The sequence below is a fragment of the Thermobia domestica genome, chromosome 16 (assembly GCF_964235325.1).
Source record: "Thermobia domestica chromosome 16, izTheDome1.hap1.1, whole genome shotgun sequence".
NCBI classification, from domain to species: domain Eukaryota; kingdom Metazoa; phylum Arthropoda; class Insecta; order Zygentoma; family Lepismatidae; genus Thermobia; species Thermobia domestica.
This window is the reverse complement of record NC_137469.1, coordinates 68,497,477-68,519,494: the sequence shown is the minus strand read 5'-3', so window position 1 is coordinate 68,519,494 and position 22,018 is coordinate 68,497,477. Positions and strand designations below refer to the sequence as shown.

Below are 22,018 nucleotides of genomic sequence, written 5' to 3'. Positions count from 1 at the left end.
CGAGAAATAAGATTTCCTCGTCTTAGTCCTGTAAATTTGCGTCGAATTCTCGTTTGACTCGATTCTCGAGAAACTTTCCATGTCTCGTTTTGTAAATTTATGTACAAAATTTATGCCCTGATTTTTCTTCATTTTATCCAGAAATTACCAGAATCTTTCCGCGGAACGAGAGGTCCACGTAGAGAGTGATATAATAACATTCAAACCATATGTATTATTGGACTCTATTGTATAATGACTTGTATATCTTTAAACGTTAACCAATACTCTTTTCATTGTGTTCGTACAATTACTTTATTAATCTGTAGTTTTTATGTTACCGATCGTATAACACTAAAACAGTGTTTGAGATATAAGACTTCGGTGAGCTAGTGTTGCTCACCACTTGTCAAATTTCTCGTCTCGTCTAAGAAAAACGAATGTCGTGGTTCTCATCTCGAATTTAAAAATAAAATTACTTCTCGTCTCGTTTTCGATATACGAATCGAGAATTTCTTGTCTCGTGAACAACACTTGATTATCCCGAAAAGAGCCCAGAACCGTCCCACAGGAATCCCGCAGGAAGTCACGTTTCCGGGATAGGAGGAGATGTGGATTTTTGTAGGATATCCACTCTTAAAAAATGAGACCTTCCACGGACATCTCCATGTTCTGGAAGTGAAGTCAATTGGACGTCCAAAGAAAGACTCTGAGTTATATAGACGTCTTAAAGAGCTAAAACTGTGTATTATTGTTAGATATACCACGTGCAGAACAGAGCAATTGCACGGTTTTACATTCAGTACTAAATATCCAGTAATATTTCCTTCTTGTAAGATATTCTGACTTCCAATAGTGGTAAGACCAGGGGGTAAAAGTGCGGGGTACGCGGGGGGAGGCCGTCACCCTACCTCGAAGAAGTATGTATGGCGTCCCCCCAGTTCCTAAAAAATTACAATGGGCAAAGATAGGCAGGGGGAACGGCATGGCGTCATGCCGCTACCTTCCGTCCCCCCACCTTTTCAGATCCACTTTTACCCCTGGGCAAGATACCAGGTAATTTTCTTTTCCACAATCTTACGTCCTCTCTAGCATGCGTGACGACTACGTGGGTGCTCCGGGGCTCCGACACACAAGATTTTTACTTCGAACCCGGGTTTGAACCCATTTCTCTTGTGTTTAAGTCAGCCGTGTTATCGGCTGAGCTAAGGCAGCCTCAACTTATCCTTCTAGTACCGGTATATTTTACCTTATCACAGCACAGCCCTTTATGACAGTGTTCATAAAAGATTTCAACTAAAAATAAATCAATCAAATATCGAGACTTCCCTGAAAACATATAGGCTAACACGTCCCGCCATTGATATGCACCCACATAAATTTTGGAAAGTCGGCGCCGTTGCTCTCTACGATAGAAGTACCTGATGACACCACTGTTTACAGTAAGGCAAGAAATGACATTGAAAATCATATTTAAACTAATCAGTTTAGTTTTAATACCTATTAAAGAAATTCAAATATTATTACATCAGTGTGTTATTATGTACAAGTGACACTGATTACTCGTTGCAAGAAGCGACCCGTACACGTATAATTGTACAATATTTTTAGTGTTTAACGGGAAACATGTCAAAAGATCAGGGGAGAATATATAACCAATCGATAGACCCCTTCACAGTCCCAGAAAACGGAAAACATCACCTTGGCGGCAGACTTCTGCACTGGTGTGCCTTTTTTAGGAGCAGAGAAGGATGGATATTTTCATTGTTTGCTCATTTTCTTGGTTTTTGGATCATAAAGATAAACCCAGCTTTCATTCGTTGTCACTAGTCGGCCGAAAACTTCCTCTTCTTCCACCTCACAGCGATTCAACATTTTGCAGCGTTTTCGCGATTTCTCCTCTTGAAAGATGTGAACAGTCGTGACATTCACCGTGCTGACACTTTCTGAAGATGCAGCTGGCTATGATTGATATTCCAGGCAGACTCAGAACTCATACCTGTTACTCACATAGGGTCTAACTCTTTTAATGGTTATCCTCCTGTCTTCCATTACGATCTTCTCAACTTTCTCCGTCAAGGCGGCATCATCAGTGAAAGAAGGTCTTCCAGATCTAGAGGCGTCCGCGGTGGTTATGTGTCCAGTTTGGAATTATAGTTTCCACTTAAATACTATCTCATAGGATGAGCTTCCATCCCCATAGACTTCTTTCATCTCTTCGTGGTTCTACTTTGCTGATTTTACCTGAAGATGGAGGAACTTAAAGATGCTCCGTGCCTAAAGCTTCTCAATCATCGCACCTTCAGTGATTTACCTGGAAAAAAGTGAAAGAAAGAGTTGTTCTAATGAGTCCAAAATATGCATGGTTAACATACAAGGACCTAATTATTAAATGCATGCCCGAGGGGGTGGTTGTCATCTTCTATGTGATTGTTAGAATTTTTTGATATTTCCTCACATATGTAATAAAATACACTTTAAGTAGCAGATCGATGGATTGATGTGTCTTGTAACGGTGACACACTTAGACCTAACAGTGACGCACATAGCCTACAGAGCTCCTTCGTGGCTAAGTGGTTAGTGTACACGCCTTTGGCGTGGGAGAACCGGCTTCGATTCCCGGCGGGAGCTCATGTGGTTCAGATCCCACGTTAATCAGTAGCTCCCGTCTCATATAGCCTCGCTGCTAAAAGGGACGTTAAACTCAAAATCATCTCAACTCAAGTACATAGCCTACACTTACACTTGTAAAGATATTCTTGGGATATGTGGTATCCAATCTTGATGGGTCCATTGAGAACAATGATCCATTAGACCTCATTGAAGAATGACGAAAAGTGAACTAGATCGGGAAAAAATGAAGAGAGGATTTATCGTCTGAAAAACCACAAGTAAAGAAATTGAAAGCCCAGAAAAAAGTTTTTTTTTTTCTGAATCTCTCTCTCTACGTTAAAAAAAGAACTTTTTAATCAAGGCTCTTTATATGACATTAAGTCCATCCAATCTCCTTTTCAACAGGAGCTGGACCAATGACTTCGTGAATAACGCAAGAAAAGGACACACACACATGGACACCGTAGCCAACTAATTCTCTATCATTCTTCTTCTTTTTAAAGAGGCTCTTTATTCATTCGTGGAAATCAATTACAACAAATCCTCCCTTTTTTTCTATTCGCCAAAAAAGTGGGACAGATTCAGCACGATTTTGAATAAGGCAATTATTAGCTTTGTTCTTTGAAACTCAGGACAGATTGATTTTCCCGCCAAGAGATAGCTTTTCATACTGTACTTTCCAAAGCTGTATTTAGACTCATCTCACGGAATTATTGTATTAAATAATAATAATAATAATAATAATAATAATAATAATAATAATAATAATAATAATAATAATTATTATTATTATTATTATTATTATTATTATTATTATTATTATTATTATTATTATTATTATTATTATTATTATTATTATTATTATTATTATTATTATTATTATTATTATTATTATGGCTACTCAAAAGCATAACAGCAATTCACCCATATGGTTGGTATCTTAAACATGGTTGTGGTTGTCTAAGGGTCCAGAAGAAACTAATTTTAAAAGCATAATTTTAGAAAATAAAGCATAAAGCATAATTTAAAATATATAGCACAATTCTTGGGAAATTCTATTAGGACAATTCTTGGAAAATTCTGTTAACTGCAAGTTTAACATACTGTATTAATATTTTTTTAAAACCAATATTTACAATGGAAAATCATTGAGAACGTAACAATGCAACAATGAAAAGCTTATTTTTTTATTTCGGTGTAATCCTTCGATGTGGAGAAAAGAAAAAAGGAAAAGAAGAAGAAAACTTTTCGCCAACAATGAATAGCACATAAGAACTCCACACTATGTTGTTATTTGTACCTCTTGAATTTGAGCATTTTCTGTACTTTTTGGTGGCATCTTTTACTTTCCTTTTCTGCATATATGCACCTCTAAGGCGCACACAAGGATAAAAAAAAAACTGACTCGAGTAAAATATATCTTTTTACAGTGCATTAAATAGAAAGTGTATTAAATATGAAAGAAACTGGTTGCATAAAATATTAATAAATAGATCAAGATATTTAGTATATTTAATGTATATTAAATATTATAAGTTATGCACGATTAATGTAAAACAATGATTGCAATTAAAAATAAGCATAATAAAGCATAATTTGGAAAACAATAAAGCATAATTAAACAAAAAATAAAGCATAATGTGGGTTGCTCTAATAATAATAATATAATGTAAAGATTATTAAATTCAAATACTTAACGGTGATGAGTACATACGCCATCTTTACTTTTATCCCATTGATTTGTATGAACTAGGGATGGCCAATTCCGGAATTTGTACTTTCCGGAATCTGGAAAGTAAAATCGGAAAAAAATCCGGAATTTAAAAAATTCCGGAGTGAAATTTCCGATTCCGGAACAACAAGGAATACAGAATGCTTCAGCGGAAAGTCGAAGGTGTTACGGAACACCAGCACTATTGGTTTTACGTGTTCGGAGTAATGTGTGCTGCAATGTTTTGTTTCATGCTTATACAGTACGTGGGGAAATAAAACGTGAAATATACCGTAACAAAATACATCGCAACACATGTTATTCCGAACACGAAGGACCGTGGTGGTGGCGTTCCCTAACACTTCTGACTTTCCGCCGAAGCACTCTGTGTACATTGTTTGCAAGGCTTGCCTTTTGTCTACTTTGAAACCACCTTGAAATCAGAGCATATCTGAAAATTCTTTTGAGAGCATATCTGGGACTTATACCCTGTAGATAATTCTTCCCATACATATTACGCATTGATGAAGTGTGCATTTTTGCATTACGTATGTATGACTTTCTTTACACTAATAGAGACCGCCTCTCCACGGATTCTCAAATTCGAAATAGCGCGTATTGAAATTTAGCTTTTCGGTGATTTTGGACACCCCTAGCTCTGAAGCTATGCACTTTTCCCCACAGGTCCATATGATCAGTTTCTCTTATTTTGATGTGAGGAACCATTTCTTACAGTTTGTCGGTACACCCTGGATATACGATCATAAGCATAACTTTGTTCGTCATGCTTCAATAATTTACGCCATTTTCTCCCGTATTAAATAAGAGTGACATTATATCATTATATTGTATATTACATTTTATTCCCTTCTTAAATTTCGTTTGTAGGTTCCTCCACTACATTAACCAAAATATTCATCCTTTCAATCAAAAGAGAATAGAGGAACTGCGATCATTTCTATATTCTATTTAAGTACTAATGGTATTTAACTACCCTGTATGCACAATGTAAAGGCATCCATGATGAGTGTGGCATAGCATTTGTGCTTCAGAAGAAGTTACCATTAGGCGTTTTAACATTGATCTCATTGTGCAACCAATCTACGAATGTCATTCATGTAAAATTTAGAAGGTTGGCGGTCGAATCATTGGCGAATGATACCCTTCACTTCGTTCATCTGAGTGAAACTTAACTTTTCGGCGTCTTCTATAGAGGGTCAAACATGTGAAAGTCACAAGGTGAAAAGTCAGAGTTGTAGGGAAGTTGACATAACATTTTTCAATTGAATCATCGAAACAAATCCTCCACGTCGCATGCAGTAGGCGAATGGGCATTATCAGGGACGGAACAATCACCCAAGGAGTTAATAAATCAGGTATTTTGTTTCAATAGATATGCAAAGACGGGTCAAAGTCGCACAGTAGCGTTCAGCATTAAATTTTCTCCTGGTTCCTTGAAGCCAAGCATGATTGGTCCACAGCAATCAAAGAAGACGGTAACCAAGACTACCTTTGCAGATGCTTGTGATTTGAATTTCTTGGGTTGTGGGGATGAGTGCTTCCATTGCACATTAGAAGACTTTGAAATTGGTTCAAAGTGAAGGCGCAAGGATTCATCTGCAGCAACAATACGCAACAAAAATGCCTACCTTCCAACCGGTAGCGTGACAAATGTTCAAGGGAACATACCACACGCTCCAACTTTTGTTCCTCCATCAACATTCTGGGAATCCTCTGCGTGCACACTTTGTGATACCACAAATGTTTCACAATCTTCTGACCAGTACCATAATTCATGTTGAATTGCTGCGCTATGGATTGAATGGTCAAACCTCTATTAGCACGAATAACTTCTGACACTTTTGAGCAATTGCTTTCAATTGCATCAACATGGGCTTGTCCAAGATGGCAATAATGGTCCTCCTTACCGAAACATTCCTGGCAGGTGTGTCATTTAGTGGGGGCAGGGAGGGGCAATTGGCCCCCGTGAGTTTGAGATCTATATAGATTTTATCAATAGAATAGTAGAAAGTTAGTGAAAAACGCGAAATTTTGCTTATATGAAGGGGTCTTGTCCCCTCCCCCCAAGCAAAATCTGAAATGACGCTCCTGATTCCTGGCAGCTGTTTCCAACACGTATGCGTCGCCATACATGTCCTTCATTGGATGAAACACTTCAACTGGTTGACATCCTTCAACGATAGGGAACTGTATAACAGCATGCTGATCTTGTTTGGATGGGAAGTGTAAATGCAGAATCTTATATTTCACCGGTTATTCCTACAACAAACCCTTCTCCCTCCCCAAATGAGTTCATTATTTCTGCTACGTATGGACAAGGAAATATGCCATGATATACCACTATACTTTCCTTTCATCGTACCATGTTGCAGTTAGTTTTAGTAAACGAAGGGTTTCAATTGATCTGCCCTCATATATACAGTATGTAAGAATACGTTCAGAAAGTGTTAGGAAAATCGAGAAAACAAATTAAGATTGGTTGTGGAAAACAGAATACATATTTGTTTTGCCTAAAACGATTAACATTTTTATGCAATAAGAAAACGAACTCAATGCATCATCAATGAGTAAAAGCGATATTGCTCCGTGTCTCTTTAAAATTTTAATCAGACTTACTGCATACAAATGTAATAATTTTATCTTGAAACGACATTATTTGATTTTTACTACACGCTGATTTGGAACTACAGTGAAACCTGGATAAGTGGGATCGCAAGGGTTCGCCAACTTAATCCGACTTATAGAGATATCTCACTTGTTGAATTTCTTACTTGACAGGTTGAAAAAGTCGATGTCTCACTTATAGAGATAATGTTGAAGGACAAGATTCCCAGTAATAAACTTTAGCGTGAAAGAGCCGGATTCGATTCCCGGCAGAAGCTCATATGCTTCGGATCCCACGTTAAGCTGTAGGTCCGACGTCTCATATAGCCTCGCTGCTGAAACGCTAAACTGAAATCAACTCAACTCAACCCAGTAATAAAGGTTTCTATTATCCAGGTATAAGTGCTTGGTAAATCATTGAATCCTCTTTAGAAAGATTAACTCTCTAGACCAGTGGTTCTCAACCGTTGTATCGCGACACGCTGATGTGCCACGCAGCCCATAGAGTGTGTCGCAAAATTTTAGGATGGAAAAATTAGTAAAACGTTTAATAATTAAATAATATCAATTTTGAGATATACTCTACCAGTTAATGCTTCCGGCGGCAGCGACAATGTTCAGTTCTGCACACAAGCACTACTTCGAAGAAACTTAATTAGTCTTATACTACTATAATGCATATTATTATTATTAATAAAATATTCAAGATATGTGTCGCGATGTCGTAAGTGATCAATAACGTGCGTCATCAGGCAAAAAAGGTTGAGAACCACTGCTCTAGACGACCGACTTTTAGTTAAAATTTTGGTGTTCGTCTTAAAGAGGTTTTACTGTATATTGTCGATTTCAATTAAAACTCTATATTTTTTTTTCTTTTTAAAGTAACGGTGAGTGTATATTCTAAGCGTAAAGTCCATAAACGCTTTCCGTTATTTGTGATATGAGTTGTAATATCCAATGCTCATTATCACTAATGATGGAGTCTCCTCTTTTCCATATTAGTATTGAAGAACTGCTAAAAGTTACAAGGCAGACAAATTACCATCTGCCGGTTTTCATTAGTTCTCTCTCTCTCTCTCTCTCTCTCTTTCTCTCTCTCTCGACCACACACACACACACACACGCGCGCGCGCTGAGCTTTGGTTTCATACACAATCTAAAATTTGCACGGATTGAGAGAAAAGACCGTAAGAACTAAAGATATCTCTAAAATGATGAGATTCAGTGCTAAACATTTTATATGGAAATCGGTTGTTAAAGTCAGAGGTCAGAGCTCAAAAACGAACTTAAATTATATTTAAAATGAAACAGGACATCTCCCTAATCTCTTCCCTTTTTATAAAACATAAACTCTAGAACTTTTTTTTAAAAAAAGGAAAAAAGTTCTCTTGTGGTTGCTATCATTTTTCAACCCTAAATATTAATCTTCCATTTTTTTCAAGAGAACTGAGTGGCGATACTTTATTTTAGAAAGATTTTTAATTTTTTTTAGTAAGGAACTATATTTTACATCAAAATGTTCCATATTTTTTTTTTTCAAAAAGGAAAATAGGATATCCTACAATATTGTTAGTGTTTAACGGAAAGAAATTTGTTCAGAAATTAGAAATAAACCAATTGATGGATGTTATTGACGTGAACAAAACGTCATGCGTAGTTTTTTGAGAAAATTGTATAAAAAGGAGATTTCTTGTAAACCTCAAAATTGATGCTGAACGAGAACCACGCTACCTATTAAGGTGAAGCTGATGCTCAAGTGTTCTATCATCAAGCTCTTCAGGTAGATGGCAGCACATACTATGGTTAACGAGATATAGATCAAAACTAACATAAACTCTTGAACTTTAACTTGTGTTTAACTGAAATATTATCGAAAATTTTATATATATATATATATATATATATATATATATATATATATATATATATATATATATATATATATATATATATATATATATAACAGTGGGTAGATGACGTCAACCTGAACAAAATGACATCTTTGAGGTGTTAAATTCCGATGCATAATTTTCGAGGAAAACGAATTTTTATGGCGCTAACTATATATGATTCATTGCCAATATTTATTGGGAGAAGTAATTCTGCTAGAAAATATTCTTTATTTTTTATGTACTATATCGAGTGTTCTCGAAATGGCGCCCACGGACTATAGAGCACTGTTCTACAAGTCAAAATAAAGCATATATATATATATACCTTTCGAGTACTTGTATGGAGATGCGTAGTTGCACTATGTGAAAACGTAGCAAGTAAAGAAACAGAGAAGATCTACCAATCTATCGAATAGTTACCTCGATTCTTTCCAGATGGCAGTTAAGGTCAATAGACGTTGATATTATCACCACTTATTAGTGAATAATCGATGTAGCCGGTTGATGAATTCGTAAAGCAATGTAAATAGTTCCAAGTTAAACTGCAACGTTACCAGATAGTGAAATGTTGATTTCCCATAACAGCTGAAGGAGGCCCCGGAGGGTATATCGTTATATAGCATTTTCGCTTTATTTTGGCCTGAAGAATAGCGCTGTGTTGTCCGTGGGCACCATTTTTAGAACACCCGATATGTGTAGAAGACAAACTTCACTAATGGATTGTATTCATTATTGTGTTCTCGTAATGATGATACACTTCTACCAGTCAGACACATATTACTTCCAACTTCTGTAAAATTTGATGAAAATTTGATCATGTAGAGCGGTCTTAACAAATGATGAATATTACGATTAAATATAATGAGTACTATAAAATATGTCTTGACTTATATTTTATGTTATCATTTCTTATTTAACATTTAATAATTTATTTGTTACTCTTCCCTCTAGCTGAATGCAGTGCTGATCTCTGTAGCCGCGTTCCTTGCCAACATGGAGGAAAGTGCGTCACATCGTCTGAATCCGCTGTGTGCCTTTGCCCGCTGGGTTACGTAGGAGAACTGTGTGAAACGCGAGTAGATCTACAGGTAAATATTATTTCTGTTTTGTTACGTAGAAAAGAAAAATAGAAGGAGGATATATGTATATATGTACTGTTCTGTTTAATCGCTTTTAGAGTAATGGCTGAAATAAGTTAAAATTTCCTTAATTAGTTACCTCTATAGCAAATATACTTGTATATACATAACACAGTTAAAACAAATAAATTCCAGAACGCACAGAATTTAAACTGCTTCTCTATGAGTAACACGAACATTTTTTTATTCCAATAGAAACACAAATATATATACATTCGTGTTGAAAAAGGATACTGAAATAAAAATTGATATATAAACCGAAATGTTTACGATTGATAGTAAATCATCTTTAAATGAGCGAAAAGAAGGCGTAAGCCAAGGAATCGTCCGCCGACATAATCGCTTAATTTTTCTCCTAAAGAGCGGGAATAACCATAGGTAGTTAAATTTATTTGTATCCACAGAACTATGGATGGTTTTAGTCTTCCAATTATTTTCCCCCTTGCATATTATATCGTTTCAAAGCTTTTATGAACTTGATACTGCCATCTCGGTTAAATTTTGTAATATTTTTTTTTTATATTTAATTTCAATAGTTTAAGTGCGTATCTGGAATCTTTATTGAGGTTAGTTTAAACGACCGCTAGTAACCAATAGATGGCATTATGTTTTTTTTTACTATCTTTCTAATGTATTTTGTATGTAGTGATAATATTCAAAATAATCGAATCAAATTCAAGAGGTCAAAATTTAAACTTTGCCCAAAAACAAATTGAATACCGTAATTAATCAGGAAATAATAATAATTAATCAAGTGAAGGGTTTTGATTTTTTTTTTTTTTTTTTTTTAGAGAGAGAGAGAGAGAATTTCATACTTTTGAACAGTGAAATTGAGTGCAATTTACACTGAATAAAATAAAAATAATTATAAAATTTACGAACATACCCCTGATTAATGACTCGATTTCTTTTTGAACAAAGTTTGAATTTTGTCCTGTTGAATTTGATTGAATCATTTTTAATATTGTCTTTTCATATAAAATACATTGGACAGATAAGGGCAATGTGTTACCATCTATAGGTGAGTGTAAAACTCGATTATCGTCAAATATATATGTGTATGTATACAAATAGATATAAATATAAGTATTTCATCTCCTTTAAGCATCAATTAGTTCTATGTCATTTTGTGCAAACGTTTATGTAACGTGATCTACAGAATAATTAATGAATCAACTCAAATCAAATCCATTATTTTTATTAAGTGTATTAACCACATAATCAAATCAGGGTATTGTTTCCGATGGAGCTTCTTTACCAAAAACTCAATTAATTGTTTGTATATGATGTTATTTCAGGTTCCATCATTCAATGGTTCAAGCTACTTAAAATATCCAGGTCTTGGAGGTTCCGTGTTCTCGTGGCTGGATCTCCAAATAACTTTTAAACCAAGTGCATTGAACGGAGTGATAATGTACAATGGCTACCGGTCTGATGGCGTCGGAGATTTTATGGCTGTTTATATGAGTGAAGGTCATGTGGAGTTCACCTTTGACCTAGGCACAGGGGCTGCCACTATCAGGTACGTACAACTTAAGTGTTCTCTCATCGAAACAGCAAGAGTGGAAGAGGAGGAAGCTCCTTGTCACAAAAGGTCATTTTCTTCATAATGTTAAGAAAATAATTTGTAAAGAATTAGTATTTTTTTATATGATGTGAATTTGCGGATATGTGAATATTTGGTTGTCAACAAGGAAAAACTCTTAAGAATATATTTTAATAATAAAAAAAGGTGAGTTTAGTCTAAAGGACAATTTAAATCTTTGATTTTCTTGAAAAACTAAACAAATATGTTTGTATAAGTTATAGAAGCAAGGAACAAAATGGATGTTTTCTGTTTTTTCTGTCAGTTCTAGCCTTGCTTTTGTAACTTTTCTAAAACTCGTATATTTACTAATAGTATCAGTAAGCGAATCCTGATCACCTATTCTTACTTGTTCTTCCTTTTCTTCCGAATATATGAGTTGACAGATTCCCTTTCATCATAATTATCATTGCTTTCATTTTCTTAAATACTTATATTGGTCCCATTTTATACTATACCAGTTTTTCCTCCAGTTTTCATGTTAATTTTTGGTCCATAGCGAGGGTCAGAACAATTACAAAACAAATACTTTTCACATCTCTATCTTTCTTATTCCTGAACCCATATACAATAAATCAGTGATTATAGACACCTACTTTATTTTTCATATATGATAATGCTCCTTTTTGTATCAAGAAGAGTTATATTTTCCAGAACCGTTTTGCGGAAATTTTGGTATCTCATTTCCAAGTTGATTTTAATGCATATTTTGGCCATCATAAGTTCTGTTGACAATCTGCTTCTATCATCTGATCATACAATTTTCATTGAATAAAAAAAAATTCGTTGGCATTACTAAATGGTATAGTAAGAATATACTGCATTATTTTGAAGAGCTTTGTGCATTTCCTTTCTGAAAACATTTCTGTCTTGTCTTTTTCACCATTAACGGTGTTTATTAATTAGGTGCACCAGCCTTAGGTCAAGTGTGCTAAAAATGCGAAATTATTGAATTAGTTACTTGTGTAAGAATTGAATTACTTGTTTAATAGAATGTATAAAATTTTACAAATGGCGTACTTCGCCATTTGCATATTTAGCCGGCTTATAAGTCGTAATGCCTGAATTATATATTGGAGTAATTGAAAGAAAATAATATATTTCAGCAAAGTCATAGTTGGGTAGGTATATTGTCAAAATCAGGTAAAGAAATGAATTGTCACAATAAGGATGAATAATAGTGCAAATCGGAGAGGTGTTCCAGCAGGATGAAGATGGTCAGTTACCGAGATGGTCAGGGTGATAAAATTGGGGAAAGTGAAAATTAAATAAAATGAAAATCAGTAGAATATTTGTGGGTGTATATGAATGTATTTGTGATTAAGTGTAGCTATGCGTGTACAGTGTAAAGTGTGAAATTTTCACTTAATACCCTTCCTCTTTTTGATACCACGCAAGGGGATGTTGTCACTTCCACAATCACCGCCGAACTCCAAAACATTCACTCCCTAATTTACAACAATTATGATTATTCTTCCTATCAAGTGTTGATATAATAAGCTTCAAAACGGAAAACTCATTGTATGTCAGTTTCCATAGAAATTGGTTTTAAGTTTCATCCTCATTTCCATCAAATCATTAAATGTTGATGCCACGCGATAATACAGGCACAACAATGAAAAGAAGTTAAATTTAGCCTTTTGTTACAATAAAAATATAATACTTGTAAATAACAAACAACAATTTGAAAGTACAACATACGAGAATATTATTATTATTATATGGCATAGGTGGCATTAATAATTAGTTATAAGTAATTTAACATATATATATATATTTAGGCCCATAGATTTCGTTCGTTGGCCCATAGACCTGTAGAATGTATTTCAAACCCGGACACTCCAGGTAAACGCGCGTAGATTTGGTAGCAGTCTTTAACAAATAATGAAGTTTCATTAAGGATCATTAATATTACCAGTAAGTATAATCAGGATTTAGTTCTGATATACTTCCCCACTATTAATCACACAGCCGGTAATTATTATCACTGGGGCGAGAAGATAACCTCACTCGTCTCTTTAACAATACCTATGTGTTGTGATGTGTATAGCACTTCTTCATACTTTCGTACCTCACATTCATTACATCCCAACTTTATAATTATGATCTAAATATCATAAAATGTTAAAATACGTTACAAAACAGTGAGTGCTTAATAAATTAGTAAAAAATACTTATCCCAACCATAGTAAGCCTTTCCAATCCAACTATAGTAAGCCGTTCCTATTTTTTGTAATATATTTTCCCAAGTCGAAGGTATAACCCTTGAGTGGGGCTAGTTTACCTTCGCAAAAAACAAATAATAATAATAATAATAATAATAATAATAATAATAATAATAATAATAATAATAATAATAATAATAATAATATCAACATCAAGTTGTCTCTCTAGATGCTGTTCCCGCATTGTAATAAATTCTTCGCTTACCTCCTTTCCGTTTTCAAAATCCAGTTCTAAATGGACAATTCTCTGTACCATACAAACTCCCAAGCAAGAATCTGCTTTTCTCTTTCACCTTTGAGAATTTTGTGTGCGAGTGTTATTATCTTCTTCGTTTTATTAATTCCAAGAACACTCTTTCTTAATATTCTTTAATGAAAATATAGAAGTTCTGTTTATTTGAGTCAACTGAGAATTTTATTAAAAGCTTATGAAAGAAAGGTCTTTAGAATGCATGTAATGGAACGTAGGTTTATTAAATTAGTTTTATGTTGATATATATATATATATATGATAAGAACAACAAAGTGATAGTTGTAATATGATCAATATACATAGAAGAAAATTAAATCATGTAAAATCTCGTTTAATAGAAAATGAAATTTCAAAATAGCTTCACCTTAATTCAGTTATGTTAAGAAGAAAACCATTTTAAGTTACAGTATATACTTCTATACCTGTTAAGCTTCTAATTTAATCTTGCTGCTTAGTATATTCAAGACAAGGAAAGAAATTTCATTTGTGATTACCTTCTCTGAAAATATCGAAGTAACAAAAATATCTCTATAATCTCCACTGAACAATGTGAATTCTTGTAAACGACTTGGCAGATGATGGTTTTATCTAGGTAATCTTGACTAGAAGAAACAGAAACAAGATTTAAAATTTCATAGATATTTTGTTGGTAATATAGTTTCTGAAACATGATACTTTTGTCTCATAAAGCAAATTATCCACCTTCCTTATTTTGCCTCTTTCGCGTAAATATGTTTATTAGTACATGGAGCATAAATTACAACTGATGGTTGAGATTTTTTTCAGTAGTAGTAAAGTGAATTAAAATGTCAGAGGTTTCTCGTGTGTACTTTCAGTTAGCTTATATAAAGTTTATCTTCCAGCTAAGTTATAATAGAAGTTTAACATTGAAGTTTTCTCATACCCTACGTAAACTTGTATCGTCATATCTCCGTGAACGCAGACATCGTATTCGCTTCAAAAATGTTCTGAACGCTGAATTTGTAGTTCATTCAGGTGTTCCACAGGACTCGAACTTAGGACTTTTGCTGTTCCTCTTATATATTAATGATTTAACTGAAGTAATAAGTCTCAGAAACTGCTATATGCAGACAATTTAAAAATTTTACCGTTTCATACACTCCGAAAGAGACTGCGTTAATTTGCAAAACGACATCAATGTGTGAAATTAATAAGTTGTCACTAAACATTGAGAAGTGTAGTGTAATATCTTACACAAGAAAAAGAAATCACTTGGAATTTGAGTATCATATTAATGACATACCATTGCAAAGAGTTGACCAAATAGCTGATCTTGGCGTATCAATAAGATAAAATCTCTCGTTTGATATTCACTTAAATCGAATTGTAAATAAGGCTTACAGAAATCTCGGAGTTGTAATGAGATTTGGAAGTAAATTCAAGAACACTAATGTTATTATGCTGCATATGTACGTACCAAACTGGAATACGTGTTTATAATATAGAATCCTAGTGCGCAAAATACACACACCAATTAGAAGCAATTCAATCAAAGTTTGTATGCTATTTAATATATAAAAGACACGGGGATCTATCCTCGATATGAAAAATGTCATAAACTCTTACCAAGCTATTCAGTGCATTCTCTTGAAACAAGAAGAGTTTTTTTTTTTTTAACATAAACTTATACATAATGAGATGGATTCGAAAATATTATTGTTCGAAATGTCCCTTCATGTTCTGAACAGGAAAATGCGCTCACGGCTACAAACATTTCAGAACCACCACAGCATACAGCGTACTTAAGTATATCGCCTATTAGGAGAATGTACACAATATATAATATTGTTAAAATAAAATGCCCTACAATAGATATATTTGATGTACATATAAAAAAAAGTACTTTCACTACATAGTTTAGCATGTAGAACAAATATTATGTAATGTAATCATTTATGTATACTGCTGAACACTGTCAATGGGTATATACCTGTCGTGTTGAATAAATAAATAAATAAACAAATAAGTTGCAATAAGTGTGTCCCTCTGACAATTTCTCTTTTATTTTTATTATACTGAGTGAACTTATCAAGTATATTTACATTTTTAAGAAAATAATATATATCCTCTGAAATTTTTACCATGATAAAATTTAACACTAACATTATATAGTAAAGATTACCTGAAAACTAAATATCACAATAAGAAATGGGTAGCTATATTCTTTCTGCATTAAAGAGATCACTTTCGTTATATGTGCGATTGCCAGCAAATGTGAACACCAACCAATACAATTTTTTTTCTCAATAATTTTGAAATGAATAGGCCAAACTGAGTGCAGTTTGCTATTGTAATTTAGAAGACGCCACGGAGAGATTACTTAAAAATGATCTGAAAAAATCTGAATATGTGATTATTCACTTTTGCTGGTGAATGTACAAGATCACAAGTTCGATCCGATATTCGACAAGTGTGTGTGATTTCTAGTAAAGAATACTGTATTATCTTCTCCCTTTCCTTCGCTTATTTTCTCCTACACTTGATTAGTACTTCAACATTATATCATCATTAGAGAAGACATCAGATATAAATTCGCATCCTTAAGTAAAGAGAATGTCCATATTCTGGAGATAATGTTTCACAACGAAGGTGGGCTTAGTTTTTTTCTTTTTCGATTACTCGTATGAACTCTTGAAAGTTTGAAAGTCTACATCTCTATACGTGACTAAAAAATAAAGGAAACATTACAGGCAATATATGATTAACAAAATATTGTATATGCTAACCGAGAAAGTAAAAATTATACATTTTCACATTCGGATTGTATCATATTGGAAAAGTTAAATATGAAATCGCATCGAGGGAAATTGGCGATGAATGATGAAGAGTGTTCTTATAGAGTGTTTTATTTATTTATTTATTTATTTTAAAGACAATGTTTTACTTCGCCAATTATTATGCTAACAGGATACATTTTGGCACATCTTACAAAAGATCCGAGGACGCATAGAGAAGCAAAGTAATTTTCGAAAATGTATATCACCAGAAAAACGGCTTGCTTTAACATGTAAATGGGAGTCTCAATACTTGCGATGAGTTGTAAACCACTCGCTAGACTGGTGTAGTCTGACGACAAAAATAAAATAATTTGTTTCCGATCGGTGGTCGGTAGAAGTTGGCCGTAGTCGCCAGACCATGTCGGCGCCAGTCTGACCGCGTACACTTCTCTCAATGCATTTGTTTATTTCACCGATGTCATCAGAGTAGGTCAGACTAAAAAATCGGTGAAAATCGGATCCACTGTGATCATAGGCTTAGGCAATACATGATTGCATTAAGCAAAAACTCTAAATTGAATATCTGAAACAAAACTTGAGGTTAAAGATGGCAGAGTGATTGCAAGCTAATAATGACAAATTGGAAGACCAGTTGAGCAACAATAATAACAAGTTGGACGTTTTCTACCAATCTATTGAAGAAGATATGAAGCAATTGCACCATGTGGTTAGTAACAGGCAACAATAAATTTATTCAAGTAAAAGCCAGATTGACAAGCTATGAATCAAACTAATATACAGATTAAAGAGTTACGGGATGAAATCCATAACCCTAAGATGGCAATAAATAACAACAACAATATTGAGTGTTTTATCATTAATCCGTACCTCACGGCACACTAGCAGTGACTAAATTGTATCGAGGTTTACAGAACCCGTAACATGTATTCAAACGGAACCAATCATTGACGTGGGTGAAACCTCAAGACAATGATACATAAATGAGATTCAGATTGACGAGCCCGAACAGTAATTGCATACGTTTCCACTCAAGTAAATAAACTTCAGACTTAAAAAAAAAAAAAAAAAAAGTGCATTTTCAGTAAAATGATCATCACAGTCATGATAGCTGTAAAAAATTGTAATAATGTAAAATTTAGTGATACTTCGATTTTACAGTAAGTATTGCGATGCAGTAAACGATTTGTGGTAAAAATTGTTCCTTGAGAAATTCAAAGCAGATTGTAAGCTTATAAGCTTTGATGCTTGCTTGCCGCCTTGTTGTACTTACTTTAGAACTTAGACATACAGTACGAACATATGGAAATTATAAGTATATTGCTTAATTGACTTAAGAATGATTTTATGTTGTCAAAAAAAAGACGCTAGTATGCGAAGCAGAAAGTATGATCCTTAAATTGATTTTAACTTAACAGATTTCGTGACTGGAGTCTGCAGTGACTTAAATTGTTTATTCCATGCAAACAGAATCAAAGATCATTGCCTCTATTAGCATTTTACTCCCTTTCAAACTGCAGCAAGCGCTTCTAACTTCTCAATGCACAAATTTGAATCATCTACTTATTTTTGTCGAAAACTGCAGTAAGAATTGGGGAGTTTTTCAGTACAATAATTCTAAAACTCAGTAGAGCCAAAACGTGAATAGAAGTTGAAAATCTTTCTGTTCTTAGCATTAGCATGCCTTCTAAGTTCAGCAGAATTAATAATAATATTGCTTTCAGTCATTTATGTAGTGAAGCGTATACAACAGTATACAGCATATACCACTTAATATTTTTATAATTCAGCGGATACTCACTTTAAAAAAATCAGGGATATTATGAAATATAAGGGTGGATACACTGTATTTTTGGAAGCAGTTTAGCGTATATCAATCAAAAATTCTCTAGCAGTTATATGTTTCACTACAATGAAAGCAATGGCATATCAAGAAATATGATTTTGCGGTACTGAAATTCTAGGAATATAGAACAAACATAAATCTGGATGTTCTTGTACATTCCATAGTTGATTCAGAACATATCCTTTCAATAATCAGCAATTTTTTAATATGCTCAAAACATAATAAGTCAAACATTCGTAAGTATTCAACTCAGTGAATGAATTCTGAAATTTTACAATATAATTAATTTTAATTATGGCTAACCTAGATCTGGTTCATCCAGCATTTACTTAATAATAATAATACCTCTGTTTATAATTCATAAAATTTCAGTTGCATAAATACTTCAACTTTTTGTGATTTATATTTAGAAATTATACGTAAGTGTTTTATTCTGTCCGTTTATTTTAATTCAAAATTATGCATGGACGTTGGATGATATTGTGGTAGATTTTGTATCGAAAATTCAAATACACTTTGTAAAGAAAAAATAGCGACACTTGCTCGGACATGGTTTTCGCAATATACTTTAATCAATATGATTCTTTACATGAATTCCTGATAATATTACAATGCATATTCCTAATGAGCACTTCATTCTTAATACTGGCACCAGAGTTTCAGGCTTTTGACATGGATTTATTCAATTTGTATGCATATATAAGTAGCTATGTGAGTTTTCAGCAAAATAGTTTATAGGAAGAGTTATACATAAAACTGGAAAAGATCAACCACAATAGGAGAAAACAACAAATGGAATTTCTCAAGGGTAAGACATATTGTGTGCGGGAAGTACCATACACCAAATTAGTATTTTGTACGTGCGCCATGGGCTTTCTGCAGTGCAGCGAATCATCGGAGCCCTTTGGTAACAAGGCAATTGCAAAATGCAACCTCGATCTCACGGAATAACACCCGGGTTATATGTTCCTTGAATTCCATTCTATTTGAGATAGTTGTCAGTTGAATCCTCTGCTCATATTGATTCACAAATTTTCAACTGGATTCATGTCAGGTGAGTTTGTAGGCCACATGAGTCTCTAAATATTTATATTCTTGAACCACGTATTAACGATTTTCGCTCGTCGACATGAAGCATTATCGTCCTGGAAAAGGAAGTAGTCCAAATTTTCTTGAGAAAAGTCATCTTTAGCTGTTGTAAGAACTTTCCGTACCAGAAATTGAAGATATTTTCGTGCATCAAACGATCCTTCACATATGTCCGTCGTTCTGACGTCTTTAACGGTGAACCAAGCCCAAACGATCACTCAGTATCAATATTTGCATCACGTAAACAAAATCCTTGTCAAGTTTCTTGCTTGTTCGTATTCACAACTTCACACCACCATCGTTTCCCACTGTTCTAAACTTCTTTTCAACGAAGAAAACGACGTGCTTGCAGTTGTCATATGTCTAAGTTGCATATCGACTCACAAAACTAAATGTTGAAGTCCTCTGTGTTTGGTCAATTTCGACTTTCTACGCGGTTTGTTCTTTGTAATATTCTCTTCATACAGACAAGACAATACAGTTGTACGAGTAACTGCAGTTCCAAGATCATGTCAAACTACAGAAGCGATTTTTGGGAAAATCACTCCTTAGTCTGCGGTGCTGTTGATTTCATTTAGCATTGTGCTCTGGGTGATGCTTTCTTTCTTTCTTTCACACTGTTGACAAAGGGACGATTTGTTATGCTATTTCCACTTGTGAATTACTCTTCCTGCCGTAGAATGATGGCTTTTCAGTATTCCATCTATTCCCTTAGAGATTTGCCTTAGCTGCGCAAAGCAAGAATTATGTCTTGTTCACATGGCAACAAGCCACATTTCTTGCCCATCTTATTTGTTTATAGTCCACATGTAGCAACAATGTCACATACCAACAACGCTGCACAACAACAATTTTGCCACTTGACACTGTCCAAACAATAAGAAAGTAAAGAACAATCATAAAATGCTACTTACTTCAGAATACACATCACAAACGCAATGCAGAATTCTCACTACAGTAATTTACGAGACGCACTCAGTGCCATCTAGCGAAATATTATTGATACACAAACAATTGGCAAGCGATGTCGTACACCACAGGTGGCACAGATAACGCAAATGAACTATCCCACTCTTCATTTCCTTTTATTCCTCATCTAACGGGCTGCAACTATGGCTTTCTGTGTAAGTTAGCTTGAGAATTGAGGTGTCGCTATTTTTTCTTTACAGAGTGTAGTTTAACGTGACATTTAGTGAATTCTTTAAGAGTTACATTCAAAGGAAATGATAGTAATGTAGCGTAAGAATATATTTCATTTGTTGTAATTAGTAACGTATATAGTAAAGAAATCAAGTACAAAATAGTACTGAAGAAATGGTGTATATTTAATTAAGAGTTTCAAGTTTTATCCCCAATTTTAAGTGTATATATTGTGAAAAGTGACATTGATTCATATAGGAGAATCGATTTCCCTTCGTAATAAATATACGCTTCCGCATCTTACTCATCCTTCAATGGTTGAAATCTTCATATGAAAATTCCGAGACAGAAACTGCCCAAAAGCAGCATGAAAGATGTTGATCAGAAAGAAACAAATATGAATGTTTCTGTGTGTATTTAAGTTAAAGTTACATCCGTCTTACCTTCATATTTCCGAAGACGTACAGCACTGTGATATCATCTGCATCTGAAGGAGGATTTGTTACGTACAATAGCTGATGACTCCTGTGTAAGAAATTATTCGTACCAACCTGAAGTGAAACTGATTTTTTATGTATATAGTGCAGAACAGTGAAGTCCGGTAAATGCCGGTGGAGAGGAAAGTATGAGATTGACTAATTAATAAATTACGAAATTTGGACCCAACAATATTAAGAATAATGCCTCGAAACATCAACATAAACTCTGCTTTCGACTACGTTAAATTAGATTAATTCTCGTATGTTGTAGCTGAACGAAGCAGACAACAAAAAAAGTAAGTGCTCAGAAATTATTGATGGTATCTACAAGGGAAATTTATCACTACTTCTCTCCTGATGACAATATCAGATTTTTTTACTGCTTACGAAGATTCAGTTTCAATTCTCAGTGGAACATATCTAACTCAGATCCTTCGTTTTACATAGCTTTGATTTATAAAATAAATAAATAAAAACATTTAACTTTAATCAAATAAACAAGCCTAAATAATCCAGCAAAGATACTGCCATGATGTCCCTAGCTGAAGACAGATCCTTAAGAACGAAATTGTACTTTTCTAGAAGTTTCAATTCATAGGATGTTTTATATCGAAGTATACTATACTTCGTATCTTGTGTCTCGTTTTTATACCTATATTGGTGATGATAATATTAACAATGAGGCC

General features: G+C 34.0%; 1 protein-coding gene across 1 annotated transcript in view; it reads left to right on the top strand.

Annotated features, from left to right (window-relative positions):
- The window catches only part of LOC145673136 (pikachurin-like), a 322,467-nt gene that overhangs the window by 276,244 nt on the left and 24,205 nt on the right, over positions 1–22,018 (top strand). The window contains exons 5-6 of the mRNA XM_081742544.1: positions 9,772–9,908; positions 11,258–11,481. Of these exons, the coding sequence (XP_081598670.1) occupies positions 9,772–9,908; positions 11,258–11,481 (361 nt within the window). The remainder of the gene's footprint in view (positions 1–9,771; positions 9,909–11,257; positions 11,482–22,018) is intronic.